The sequence below is a fragment of the Lacerta agilis genome, chromosome 1, assembly GCF_009819535.1.
Source record: "Lacerta agilis isolate rLacAgi1 chromosome 1, rLacAgi1.pri, whole genome shotgun sequence".
In the NCBI taxonomy this organism is placed as follows: Eukaryota; Metazoa; Chordata; class Lepidosauria; order Squamata; family Lacertidae; genus Lacerta; species Lacerta agilis.
Window position 1 is genome coordinate 124,398,073 of NC_046312.1, and position 15,061 is coordinate 124,413,133.

General features: G+C 43.6%; 1 protein-coding gene across 1 annotated transcript; it reads left to right on the plus strand.

Annotated features, from left to right (window-relative positions):
• Window positions 1-9,101: 9,101 nt before the first annotated feature.
• Window positions 9,102-14,848, plus strand: CTLA4 (cytotoxic T-lymphocyte associated protein 4). Its single transcript, XM_033174110.1, has 4 exons — window positions 9,102-9,179; window positions 11,742-12,092; window positions 12,613-12,722; window positions 14,763-14,848. Exons 1-4 carry the CDS (start codon window positions 9,122-9,124, stop codon window positions 14,817-14,819), a joined length of 576 nt encoding a protein of 191 aa, XP_033030001.1. The 5' UTR covers window positions 9,102-9,121; the 3' UTR covers window positions 14,820-14,848.
• Window positions 14,849-15,061: the final 213 nt, after the last annotated feature.

The window sequence follows — 15,061 nt, forward strand, 5'->3', positions numbered from 1 at the left end:
CCCCTCGGGAGGGGGGGTGGGTGAGTGGGGGATGAGGGGTGTGGCGCTGGAGCGGCGCGGGGCTTTGCGCGCCCTTCCCCAGTGCTCCAGCTGGGGCTCCGGAGGGCGGACGGCTTGCAGTTTGCCCGCCGGCGCGCGAGCGCCCGCCCGCCCGTGGGGGCGGGTTGGGGAGGGGGCGCCCGGTATGCCGGCGGGCTCGCGGGGGCGCCCCTGGGGGGCCTGGTGCCCTGGCGTGCCATGCCACCAAGCTCCTATGACGAGACAGTTTCCCCACCTTGCAGGTGTCAACAGCAGCAGTCTGTCCCACACGCTCACTTCATTTAACATGGGCAAAGTTTAAGGCAAGTAAACCACGTAAGGTTTACTGCAGCACAGCTGTGTGAGCCAAAATGAGTTTCGGCTCAAATTTAACAGGGCATCCTAATAAACATTGGGACTCAAAAGCTCCTGAATGTTGCTTGAAGCCTTGCTACTAATCTCCACAACTGTTTTCATAAAATCACATAGTGCTAGTATAGGGACCTTAGTTGCTTGTGACCTCAGAGTCTTCTCTGGGGTATTCCATTCCATTCCTTGTCCCATCCCCTGCATGCTCGGTCATCGTATTGCTGGTTTGGCCTCCCCATCCCTTAGGATTTCTTTCTTTCTTTCTTTCTTTCTTTCTTTCTTTCTTTCTTTCTTTCTTTCTTTCTTTCTTTCTGTATTTACACAAGTCTCAGGGGTCCGCCAAGATAGCCAGAACTTCCCTCTTGTTCCCACTTGGCGCCATTTTGGCAGTATAAGGAATGGCACTTGGATAACTGAGTTTGCTGTTGGTATACGACAAGTGTCAGGAACTTTTTGCTCTCCAAAATTTTGATGAATAAAAAATTAGGAATGGAATTTATTTCGGCAGACAAGACAAAAAAAAGTGGTGTGGTATTCTATATTAAACCTGCTCTTGATCCAAAAAGATGATAAAGGGAGAAAATTGGTAGTAGAAATTAATGTACAGGGAGAAAAAAATTATTCTTGTAGGAATATACGCTCCAAATGAAAACAAATCAAAAATTTTCAGGAACTTAGAAACAGATCTGTTAGAATTTGCGGACGAAAGGGTGATAGTGATGGGGGACTTCGATGGAGTCCCGTCGCTGGAAATGGATAAAACTATCAGGAAAAAAGATACAAAGGAAGGAAGGCTTCCCAAAACCTTTTTTTTTTTTTTTGAAATGGTAGAAACATTAAATTTAGTGGATATTTGGAGAGTCAAGCATCTGTTTGATAGGCAGTTCACGTTTTTCACTAATGTACATGGTAGCAATGCCAGACTGGATGCGGCTTGGGTCTCTAAAGAATTAGAATCAAAAGTAAGGAACTTTTTGCTCTCCAGATGTTGTTGAACTACAACTCCCAGCATCCCTGGTGATTGGCCATGCTTGTTGGGGCTGATGGGAGTTGGAGTCCAGCAATGTCTGGAGGGCCAAAGGACCCCCCCCCATGTTGGCTATCATAGCCATCTTGCCTGCAGGTTAGGAGCCTCCTCAAGACCTCCATATCCTGCCTCAATACAGATTAAAATGGCTGGTTTATCGTTATTTGTGCTGACAGAACAATTGAAAGATAATCTGTGTGGCGGCAATATCAGGAACACACGTGATATGTGCACCTTTAACAGTTTCAGTATGACGTGGGAAGGGGGGAAAGGTGCCCTCTATATTTAGGAATGGCTATTTGTGAAGAAAATGACACAATGGTGATTATCAGTGACAGAGATCGCAATGAAAGAGAAGCCGAGGTAAAAATGAAGTCGGAAATGTTGATGATCAATGGCAGAATGCAAAAGCATTCGTTTGTGGTTTATGTCAGAAGCAGAGCAATGGTAAAGAACTGAAATCTACAATGCAAATTTGTAAAATATTTGCAAAAAAGCAAATATTGAGCCATTTCCCACTGAGCTGACCTTCAACATAGGTGAGCAGCATGAAACAATTACCAGCTACAGTGGTACCTCGACTTACGAAATTAATCCGTTCCAAAGGCGCGCTCGTAAGTCGAATCTTCGTAAGTCGAAGGCGCCATCTTGGAACGGGAAAAAAATTCGGAAGTCGGAAAAAAGCGCATTCAAATTTTCGTAAGTCGAGGTATCGTGCCACCGCTTTTGCTTTGGAAGTCGAAAATTTCGGAAGCGGAGGCCATTTTTTTTGCTTCCGGAGGTTATTCGGAAGTCGAAAAATATGGAAGTCGAGTCACTCGTAAGTCGAGGTACCACTGTATATCTGTCAACCACAGGGACAGCCCTACCATTAGGACTCAGGTAGATTTTGAGAGGCGGAGAGTGAGAGAGAGACAGGAAACTGCGCACTAAAAGCACTAAGTTGTCACTTTAAACCATCACAACTGCCTCCAAAGAATTCTGGGAGCTGGAGTTTGTTAAGGGTGCTGAGAGTTGTCCTATTTCCCTCTCAGAGCTACAATTTCTCAGAGTTCCCTGTGAGCAGGGATAGATCGCCAATCTACTCTGAGAATTGTAGCTCTGGGAAGGGGTTTCCTAACAAATCTCAGGACCCAACTACAGTTCCCATAATTCTTTGTGGGAACCCATGCTGTTTAAAGTGGCAACACAGTGCTTTAAATACATGGTGTGAATGTGGCCTTAGCCAACTAGAGAGCTGCTCTGAGATGCAATGGAGGTTCCTTCAACAGTGCTGAAGATTTGACTGCCATTCTTGTTAGCTTCTGTAAGCAGAATGTAGGGGGTGGGGCATCTTCTCCTTCACTTCAGGCAGCAAAACATCTTGGATGGTCTAATTATTATTATTATTATTATTATTATTATTATTATTATTATTATTATTATTATTATTATTTGTACCCCGCCCATCTGGCTGGGTCTCCCCAGCCACTCTGGGCGGCTTCCACCAAACATTAAAATACATTTAAAATATCACAGTTTAAAAACTTCCCTAAACAGGGCTGCCTTCAGGTATTTTCTGAATGTCAGCTAGTTGTTTATTCCCTTGACTTCTGATGGGAGGGCGTTTCACAGGGCGGGCGCCACTACCGAGAAGGCCCTCTGCCTGGTTCCCTGTAGTTTTGCTTCTCGCAGTGAGGGAACCGCCAGAAGACCCTCGGCGCTGGATCTCAGTGTCCGGGCTAAATGATGGGGGTGGAGACGCTCCTTCAGGTATACAGGACCGAGGCCGTTTAGGGCTTTAAAGGTCAGCACCAACACTTTGAATTGTGCTCGGAAACGTACTGGGAGCCAATGTAGATCTCTCAGGACCAGTGTTATGTGGTCCCGGCGGCCGCTCCCAGTCACCAGTCTAGCTGCCGCATTTTGGATTAATTGCAGTTTCCGGGTCACCTTCAAAGGTAGCCCCACATAGAGCGCATTGCAGTAGTCCAAGCAGGAGATAACCAGAGCATGTACCACTCTGGCGAGACAGTCTGCGGGCAGGTAGGGTCTCAGCCTGCGTACCAGATGGAGCTGGTAGACAGCCGCCCTGGACACAGAATTAACCTGTGCCTCCATGGACAGCTGTGAGTCCAAAATGACTCCCAGGCTGCGCACCTGGTCCTTCAGGGGCACAGTTACCCCATTCAGGACCAGGGAGTCCCCCACACCCACCCGCCCCCTATCCCCCAAAAACAGTACTTCTTCAACATTATTATTATTATTATTATTATTATTATTATTATTATTATTATTATTATTAATTTTATTATTTATACCCCGCCCATCTGGCTAGGTTTCCCCAGCTACTCTGGGCAGCTTACAACACATTAATAATTGTAAAACATTAGACATGAAAAAATTCCTGGTACAGGGCTGCCTTCAGATGTCTTCTAAAAGTCAGACAGTTGTTTATTTCCTTGACATCTGATAGGAGGCCGTTCCACAGGGTGGGCGCCACTGCCGAGAAGGCCCTCTGCCTGGTTCCCTGTAACCTCATCTCTTGCAGTGAGGGAACCGCCAGAAGGCCCTCGGAGCTGGACCTCTGTGTGCGGGCTGAACGAATGTATCGCTTATATTGTAAGTGATACATTTGACTATCCCGTTAACTTATAAGGGATGTGGAGACTTTCTTATTCCTAGGTGGAGCTGTCCAAGATGTTGCATTGGAACTGAGGGACCACAATAACAATGACAGGGTGCATGATTTTAATACACAAAGCCCCCAGTTTAAGTCGAAGCATCTCTGTTGTGTGTGTGTGTGTGTGTGTGTGTGTGTGAGAGAGAGAGAGAGAGAGAGAGAGAGAGAGAGAGAGAGAGAGTGATAAAAGATGTTTTGACCTAAACCTGGGATTTTGTGCATGAAAACCATGCCCCCTATCATAGGATTTGACAAGGCCAGGGTTTAGAATGAACTAGTTTGGTTTAGCAAAGTTCAAAAATCCCAGAAATGCACCCGGAAGTAGTTCCCATAATTTCTAAACGTGTATTAAGTTCATTTTATGACAGAATCTGGAACCATTTTTGTTTCACCTTCAAGTTCCTCTTCCTACTGTTGTTGTTGTTGTTACGCTGTAGACTCTTTGGGCCTTTAAGCTCAATAAAAAGCTTAAATAAATCAAACAGTTTGCATTTCTATGCATATATGTTTAATGTTTCCTTAGTCTTCTTAAGTATATTGTATACTTCAGCAAAGCGGCTTCTAACACTCTGAATGCTGAACTATTTATTGCTGAGGATCATTTGGATTAACTCGAAATGAATTGTGAACTGACTGCGAATAGAACTGGAATTAGGTCCTGCTTCTACATGCTGTACTTGAACTGGAACTAGTTCCTATTTAGAATGAACTGTCCAAGCTCAAGAGACAACCAGGGGTCAGGCCAAGGCATTTGCTGCCTGAGACAGGACAACATGGCAGCTTTCTCCCACTTCATGTGGAGATGATGACCGGACTGGCAGCTGAATCCTACTTCAACACTGCTGGCAATGGGATAGCATCATTTACCCATAGCTGTCAACTTCCCCCTTTTTTAAAGGGAAATTCCCTTATTCCAAATAGGATTCCTCGCAAGAAAAGGGAAAAGTAATGACAGCTATGTTTACCACGTGTGAGGGCAGCTTGCCCTCCAACACTTTGCTGCAGCTCCCTGCGCTCCTGTCACATCTACTGCCTATTGCTATTGCCTCATCCTGTCTAATGGTAGGGCCAGCCTGGAAAAGATCTCCAACTGAAAGCTCTTGCCAGTCAAAGTATATGCAACACTGGGCCACATGGATCCATGATCTGACTTAGATAGGTTCATGTGTGGATCTACAAGCAACTTTTTTTATTTCCATTAAGAAAAGACATTTTTTTCTAAAAGATGAGGAGGTCTTGGATGTGCAATCCATATTATTCTTTCCAGTAGCACCTTAGAGACCAACTGAGTTTGTTCTTGGTATGAGCTTTCGTGTGCATGCACACTTCTTCAGATACACTGAAACAGAAGTCACCAGATCCTTAAATATAGTGAGGGAGTGGGGAGGGGTATTACTCAGAGGGTGGTGGGAATGGGTGATCAGCTGATAGGTGTGGAAAACCTGTTGAAGACTCTTAACGGCTGCAATTAGTCTTGCAGGGAAAGGCAAGGGGTGAGATGGCTAAAGATAGCTTTGTTAAGTATAATGAGATAAGAATCCAATGTCTTTGTTCAGACCAGGTTTCTCCATGGTTCTAAGTTTGGTGATTAGTTGCAATTCAGCCACTTCTCTTTCCAGTCTATTTCTGAAATTTCTTTGTATTAAGACAGCTACTTTGAGATCTTTTATAGAATGTCCTGGGAGATTGAAGTGTTCTCCTACTGGTTTCTCTGTCTTGTGATTCCTGATATCAGATTTATGTCCATTTATCCTTTGGCGTAGGGTTTGGCCTGTTTGTCCAATATAGAGAGCTGAAGGGCACTATAGAGAATATTGCTCTCTATCTGTCTGGTGACTTCTGTTTCAGTGTATCTGAAGAAGTGTGCATGCACACGAAAGCTCATACCAAGAACAAACTCAGTTGGTCTCTAAGGTGCTACTGGAAAGAATTTTCTATTTTGTTTCGACTATGGCAGACCAGCACAGCTACCCACCTGTAATCCATATTATGTTCATTCTCACCAGTAAACCAAACAGCTTGCAGTGATGTCAATAAATTGAAACAAAATTTAAAAAATTAAAAATTCCTTCCAGTAGCACCTTAAGGACCAAACAAGTTTGTTCTTGGTATGAGCTTTCGTGTGCATGCACACTTCTTCAGATACACTGAAGAAGCACACGGAAGCTCATACCAAGAACAAACTTAGTTGGTCTTCAAGGTGCTACTGGAAGGAATTTTTTTAAATAATTTTTTATTTTGTTTCGACTATGGCAGACCAACACGGCTACCTACCTGCAAATAAATTGAAAGCCATCTTTGAAGAACGCCGGAAAGAACAGAATTGGAGCAGCAGCAGCAGAAATGACACATGTTTGATGTTCCTGAGTCAACAGTCAGCTAATGAATATGCAGATGAAACACAGTGAAGTAAGCAGGGAGGAAAGATGCTGGTGGAAATCTGATTACTATAATTACTCAGGCCATCAAACAGACTTCCTGCCCGACATTATTTTTAGTCGCAAACCAGGATGACCCCGTGACAATCTGTTTCGAAGTGAAACAGGGCTACTTTCGAGCAAAAGGCAGGTTTTTTAGATATCAGAGAGAGCCTGGGGGTATTTCCATTCCACATCCTGCTATGGAATCATGACCACCATTTGCTCTGCTGGTATCTCAAGGTGAGCCACCAGATGTTGGAATCATCTCTGTCCTTTTCTGTCACCAGATGCGCGATTTGAAGAAGAGGCAGAGAGCAGGTGAACAGTACATGTTGCTCCAGCTTTGCAGGTAAGCAAAAACCTATTACTGAAGATGGAGGACAGGCAAGTGGTGTGTTGGCAGAGAGGAACAGCAACTACTATCCTTAAGAGGAGGAAGGACCAGCGTTCCCCTCCCAAAGCTCACTGGCTCTGTGACTGTTTAAGCTTGACCACCATTGACGGAAAATTCCCTCACTCTCCTGGCTTTGAAGAAGAGCTGGGGGAACTTTCCTGGTGCCCAAGTTTAGACAACTTTGAAAGACATGAAAGGTGGACAATCTGCCTTTTGAGTTGGGTTGGGGAGGAGATGCGATACATTTCATATGTAAAGGTAAACCTCCGTAATCTGAACCCAAACAATGCGTGAATCGGAAGCCACCCGTCCTTTGAAATTCGCACTTCTATGGCTTTTACGGTGCAGTTCTGCAGCCAAGTAATGTGTGCAAGAAAGTGTATACTAGAGTCAGGTGGAAATGCATATAGTACTGGAAATGGCATAAAAATGCCTTGTATTCATATATTGAGTGTATATCAATACACTCATATTGAGTGTATATGAATTGTTGTTGTTCAGTCGTTCAGTCGTGTCCGACTCTTCGTGACCCCATGGACCAGAGCACGCCAGGCACACCCATCCTTCACTGCCTCCCGCAGTTTGGCCAAACTCATGTTAGTAGCTTCGAGAACACTGTCCAACCATCTCATCCTCTGTTGTCCCCTTCTCCTTGTGCCCTCCATCTTTCATATAATGAGTGATCGTACATAGGTACGCATGCATGTGCAGGCATGTGCCGAGAAATATGTGTATGTATGTATGTATGTATGTATGTATGTATGTAATCTTAGTATTATTTTTTATAACAACTTTCATGTTTTGAAGCAACTTTAGAAGTCTATCCTAGTGGCGAAGTAGACACCTATAGAAGTCTCAGACGGGATATCACAGACCCTGTGCATGCCATAGACATGCTATGCAATTGGTGAAGTAACACTGAACAAATTGAAAATTCCAGCCTGAATTGTTCACCTTCTGGTTCTCAAATTGCTCTCATGAACTAAGTAGCATCAGCAGGAAGGCAGCTTGCACCGGTCGATACCACATTCCCCTAAGGCAGTGTTGTCAGGCATTGTGAGCCAGTGTGGTGTAGTGGTTAAGAGCGGTGGACTCGTAATCTGGTGAACCGGGTTCGTGTCTCTGCTCCTCCACATGCAGCTGCTGGGTGACTTTGGGCCAGTCACACTTCTCTGAAGTCTCTCAGCCCCACTCACCTCACAATGTTTGTTGTGGGGGAGGAAGGGAAAGAAGAAGAAGAAGAGGAGGAGTTTGGATTTGATATCCCGCTTTATCACTACCCGAAGAAGTCTCAAAGCTCCTTCGGGTAGTGATAGAGCGGGATATCAAATCCAAACTCCCCCTCCTCTTCTTCGTCAGTTCAAATTGATGTTGGGGTCTTGATGCCTAAGTTTCTCACGGAGCCCATTGGCACTATAGTTATGCACAGAAAATGCAAGAGCATGGGAAAATATAAAGACAGCGTGGCTACAGCAACAGGGGTGGGCAGGGTTTGCCTCCAATTAAATTATTAGTTAAAATAACAACATGATGTTATTATTTTATTGTCTCACTTGTTATATTTTAAATTTACTGAGGGATTGCTGGACTTCTGGCCGACTTCCATGGGTTGTGATAGGACTTCATCCCTTCCTCTCCTACCTCCTGTAGCCCCGCCCTTCAAAAATCTTCTCTGGGGGTGGGGGAGATTCTCTGGAGAAGATTTGGGGAGACTGGGTGGGGAAAGAAGAAGAGGAAGTCCTCTCACGCGAGGAGAAGTCCCTTCATGTGACTCATGTGACATTGGGCGCTGCCCGATACTATTATATATATATAAATGGAAAATAACACAAAGAATGGAAGGAAATGAACTCACATTGATGCTGTAGGGGACAATCTCCTCTCCTTTCTCGTCTTAATATTGAATACAAGTTTCGTATTGACTAATTTTTCTCGGTGATGAACATTTGCTTTGCTCGCTGCTGTCTGAGGTTAATTGCACACGTATTGAAAGGCCCACTGTTTCCTGTCTTGAAACAACCAAAACATTGCTTACCTTTTCAGGTATATCCCTCCCTCTCTCCCTGTCTCTCTTTCACTCTCTCACACACTGCATGGGTTCCATTCACACCGAAATCCTCTTTTGTGAACAAAGGAGCTACCCATTCTAAATATCAGTCTGGTTTGTCTCCAGCTTGTCTTGGACCAAGAAAGCCTCGAACGTCAACATGAATCCAACATCTCGCTGTGTGATGGTTTCATTTTTTATCGCTGTTGTCTTCCCCAGCTTAGCTGCTGGCTTCACCAAAGGTGAGTTATTAATAATATAGGACGAAGCTGAGAAATTCCTCCTATATAAAATTATCCAGAAGAGACATGAAAAATACATTAGAAAGTAGGGTTGTTGTTGTTGTTACTACAGTAGTTGCTACTACTGCATTGGGAAATTTTAAACGTCTAATGTTTTACCATTTTTTATGTGCTGTAAGCTATCCAGAGTGCCTGGGGAAACCAGATGGGCAGGGTAATAATAATAATAATAATAATAATAATAATAATAATAATAATAATAATTTTATGACCACCACCATGACCAACATCTCTATACAGGCGAAACTCAAAAAATTAGAATATCGTGGAAAAGTCCATTTATGTAAGCAATTGTTTTCATTAGCTACTGGAGTTTAATATAGGAGATAGACTCATGACATGCAAAGCGAGATATGTCAAGCCTTTTATTTGTTATAATTGTGATGATTGTGGCGTGCAGCTGATGAGAACCCCAAAGTTGAAATTGTGAATTTGGGGTTCTCATCAGCTGCACGCCATAATCATCACAATTATAACAAATAAAGGCTTGACGTATCTCGCTTTGCATGTCATGAGTCTATCTCGTATATTAGTTTCACCTTTTAAGTTGAATTACTGAAAGAAATGAACCTTTCCATGGTATTCTAATTTTCCGAGTTTCACCTGTGCATACATATGGGCAGGGCCATCTTAAGTCTATCTGGCGCCGAGGATCAAAGATCTCTCTGCCCCCCCCATTTCCCAGAGTTGCTGACCTTTTTATGGAGCTGCCGGCAGCTTTGCGGGGCTGGTGGAGGCGGGCAGCGGCTGGAGGGTCGCTTCGGCGCAGCGGGCGAGGGCAGTGAGCTGATGCCGGGAGGCGCCGCGTCCAGCCTCCGCCTCTTCCCAGGCGCCCTCCAGAACTTGGGGTGAACTTGGTGCCCTGGTGCCCCGCACCACTTGCCTCTATGGGCAAGACGCCCCTGGTTTTTGGCCTCCTACAGGCAGAGCCATAGCTACGGGAAGGTGGGGGAGGCTGGCCAGGTTTTTTGCCCTGGGTGAAGCCTCCAGAGGGGCATCATTGAGGCTCCCCAGCAAATGCTCATTGGGGTGTGTGTGTGCCAAACTGGGTCTTTGACTAGTTTTGCCCCTGCCTACAAGCACGTGGTTGGTCACCGTGAGAGTAAGATGCTAGAAGGACCATTGGCCTGATATAGCAATGCCTGGTATATATCTTTTTATTGTACTTTCGCTATTGTATTAGTGCTTACCTTGAGGCATTTAGAATCTAGAAAATAGATACAGGACCGAATTCTTATTCTTATTTTATTCATTACCTTAATTAAGGTCACTTGGAGATTGATGCCTGTTCGTCTGCTACATTTGAGGGGTGGGGGTGGGGAGAATGCAGGCCATCACCGGGATTTGATAATGTTATGATTTCTGTTTCGTTTTTAAAAACTTAGCCTTAGATTTGGGAAAAAAAATAATTAAGTAAATAAGTGAGAGACCAGTGGGGACTGCATTTCTCTGTTGCTATAATTCTCGAGACGTCACTGGGCGACTGCTAAAGACGTAGATGTCTAAAATAAAATCAAAACAAACTTTTATTTATTTCCCCAATAATAACTCACCCTTAAACCCAAAGTTTCCTAGGGTAGTATGCAGCTAAACTCATTCTTTTTTCTTTTTCTTTTAAAATCCAAATATTGAAAAACCTCCAAATACTAAAACGTAACATATAGAATTGCATGATTGTTCTAACTAATTTTAATATTGTGGGAATTGCAAAGATTTTTTTAAAACCCTCTAACATTCCAGATATTTAAAAAAAACCCTCCAAATATTAAAATCTCACATACAGAATTACATAATTCTTTTAACTGATTTTAATATTGTGGGACCTTATGGTGAAAGGCAGGCAAGAAATGTTGTTGTTGTTGTTGTTGTTGTTGTTGTTGTTGTTGTTGTTGTTGTTGTTGTTGTTACTGTTTCCTAATACTAACACTACTACTATTACTACCATAAAAACTATTAAGTATAATACAACAGCAAACTGTAAGCAGAAGAGACCAGCTCTCCTACCCAAGTTAAGTTAATAATGAAGCGAAATAGCAAGGGAGGAGAACTGTATTTCCAAAGGGAGGAAATTCTACACCTGTGGTGCCAAAACAGAGAAGGCCATGCTCTCAGATGCCGCATTACAAACCATAGTCACTGATGGAACTATGACTAGGTCTTCTCCTGCAGAACTTAAGGCACGTGTCAGCTGAATTCTGCACACATGTTGAATATATGCCTTGTTTTATCTGAATAACTTCAAGTAAATTTTTTCCATGATATGGCTTGAGGGAACCCTGGCGATGCTAAGCAAAACTGGGCCTAGTCAGTGCCTGGATTTGTGACTGCCTGGGAACGGCATGTATGCCATCTTGAATTCCCTCAAGATATAAATTTAGTAAATTAAATAACTGATATTAAATAAATATCTGAGATACCTGCCACTCCCTTTTCTATAGATACGGCATATTTCCCTTGAGCGTGTTTATTTATCACGGTGCTCTGTTTGGTATTTCATTACAGTCATAGAAGTAACTCAACCGTCGTTCCTGGTGGTAAAAAGACAAGAGGCTGCCCACTTTGCATGTGAATACAGGAATGCTGGAAATGCAGAGGAACTCGTAATAACTTTACTTAAACACCTTGGCAACGAGTCTCTCAAGATTTGTGCTTCATCGCTTACTGCTGGGTATGAGCCGTTCGTCACGAAGGATGGCATCAGGTGCCAAGTCCACGCTGGTCACAACGGTGTAAACGTTACGCTTTGGGGTCTGCAGCCGACCGATGCTGGTCTGTATATCTGCAGGATGGAACGGATCTTCCCGCCACCCTACATCCGAGTCATGGGAAGGGGGACCCAGCTGCATGTGGTTGGTGAGTTAAGAAAGCTCACGATTTGATGTTAGGGTGCCTTCAACAGTGTTTTCCAAAATTAACTTGTGTCCTTGAGGTCCACCAGTTCAATCCTGTAACTCTCAAATCAGCCTTCTCACAGTACATACATGTCTGTCCCACTGGGATTTGCTTCCTAGTGAGTGAGTTATGAATTCCTCGCAGCATATTGTCCTCCATGTCTGTTGCCAGTAGGGATGGGGAGAAATCAGATTCAGTTTGCATCTAACCTACCTAATTCATATTTTCCAAAACAATACGAGAACTGAAGCACAACCATCCTTTGAAAATCACACTTCTCTGAATTTTGCAGTGAGCTTTCCGGCCTGTGCCTTGGTTTCCGAAAGTTTTGGAAGTCGAACGGACTTTCGGAAGGGATTCTGTTTGACTTCCAAGGTACGGCTGTACTTGGAAAACAGTGTGTGTGTGTGTGTGTGTGTGTGTGTGAAGATTTGCTCTATCTTCCTGAAGATGATAATTTGAAAATTTAAATGTATTTCAGACACAGATCCATGCCCAGACCAGCATCTCTATCTTTGGATCATAACAGGAGTAGCTTCTGGATTGCTTGTATACAGCATTTTAATCACAATCTGCATTATGAGAAAGGCAGTAAGTACATGAGCTATAACATGGTGTATGGGCATTTAGGAATAAATCCAAAGGAATGTGTAATATCATGACCATGATATTTTTGGCAGTTTGGTTCCATTGTATTCTGGTCAACAGATAGGCCTGAAAAGTCAACCTGGAGAATGTAGCTGTGCATTCACAATTGGTGTGTGTGTGTGTGTGTGTGTGTGTGTGTGTGTGCGTGCTAGAAACTGTGCCCAGAGTCTTGAGTTATCCCAAGAAGGACTTGAATGCATTGTCTGTCTTTGTATAAACCTCTGGTGTATATTGCTATGTAGCTGAGCAGTCTCTAGAATTAATAGACCAAGGATGGAGTGTCCTCACCAACATATTTTAATTTGGTCCACCAACATGCTTTGTTTTTTGTTTTAAGCAAGAGTACATGTACATGTACAGGGACACGGGTGGCGCTGTGGGTTAAACCACAGAGCCTAGGGCTTGCCGATCAGAAGGTTGGCGGTTCGAATCCCCGTGACAGGGTGAGCTCCCGTTGCTCAGTCCCAGCTTCGGCCAACCTAGCAGTTCGAAAGCATGAAGTGCAAGTAGATAAATAGGTACCGCTCTGTCGGGAAGGTAGACGGCGTTTCCGTGTGCTGCTCTGGTTCGCCAGAAGTGGCTTAGTCATGCTGGCCACATGACTTGGAAGCTGTATGCCAGCTCCCTCGGCCAGTAAATGAGGGCCACAACCCCAGAGTCATCCGCGACTGGACCTAATGGTCAGGGTTCCCTTTACCTTTAACTTTACATGTGCAAAAACTCTTGACCCAAGAGGCATAACTGATCCATATTAAGTCATCCAAGCCCAGAATATATATATATATATTGCAAGAATTACAACACACAGCAAGCATTCCACCAGAAACTGGGCAGTGGCCTTATGTGTGGACCAGAATCTGTGTCTTACTCAGCACTGTTAAATTATTACTCTTGCCGTGAAAGGTGAAGGAACACCGTGATACCGAAAAGTCTGTAGTACTTCCGTAGAAGATGAAACGAAATTCCTTGCAGGGTTATTTAGTTCTTCAAGATCAACTGCTTTGCTGGGCTTGAGGTCAAAAATGATGTTCATCGATGTGAAAAGAACGGCAGCAGTTTCTTTCTGATTCAGAACTAGCAACCGCTGCCCTTGCCTTCCTCACCACAATACCAGAACACTGTAACAATAACCTCAATACAATGAGTAGAGTCAACATGTGCTGAGCAGGGTGGTTTAACTCTACACAGAGGTGTGTTGCCTATCAGAATTAGAGTATATGCATGTTCCTTAAGAGTCTTTCAAGCTTTCCCCATCCTGTACTTTTGCCTTCTACAGTCCTACCTGAGTCGAATGTGCCTGGCACACCTTTGCTGGATATTGCGGATGTTGTTGGTTTTTTTGGACTTTAAACTGGAGATTATGTTTGTCTGGAATTATTTATTATTATTTTTACTGAGTTCTTAGCCACCTTCAATCCTTCTCCAGCTCCAGCCTATTTGAAAACCCCACCTACTCCCTTTGGAGAATATTCTGCAACTCCCCACTCTGCCCGAATTTCAACCCCGGAAAAGAGCGTAGAGAATCTGGAGAGGCCATTTCCCTTCAGCCGTAGTGCAGAAATACAGAGAAGAAAGCTGTTGGTAGTGTAAAATTGTGAGACGCATTAAGGAATATGTTGGGCCCAGGCATCTCACCGCCAGCATTGTGTATAGTAGACTGGGAATGCTTTATCTAAATTTCTCAGGCGGAGGTTACAAAAACAGCAAACAGGCCATCAGTTGAAAAACCTTCAGACTTGATCTTTGTTGTCTTCCTGGATTTGAGATTACGGAAGAATGAAAAAGCTTACAGAATGTGAAATATTCTGTCAAAAGCAATTATCAGGGCCCTCATTTGTTAAGATCAACAGAGATTAGAGAGGTCAAGAATATATACCTGGAGGTAGGTTATATCAGTCTCAAGTATTTGGAAGCATATATGGTAGGATGGAACACATTTTTCTTGCAGCGCCAGATTATTTTTCTTATTTTCTTATTTTGCAGATACGGAAAAGCAGCTATTTTACTCCTGGGGTCTATGAGAAAATTGTACCAATGTAACCGAGAAAAAGAAAAGAAAACTCCCACGGGAAAAGGGCGAAACGGTGTTGATTTCTACCAAGTATCGACAGTGAAAATAAATGCAATTTGTTACTTCCAGATTGGACCACAGCAAAGAGAGATGCAAAGAATACTAAATTGACACTGCAAAGGCTTCTTGGTTCTTGAGTTCCTTAGGATGTAGCCACTCCCAAGTACCCATCTTCTTTGCAAGTTCTACAATAACAAAAATAGCATTATGC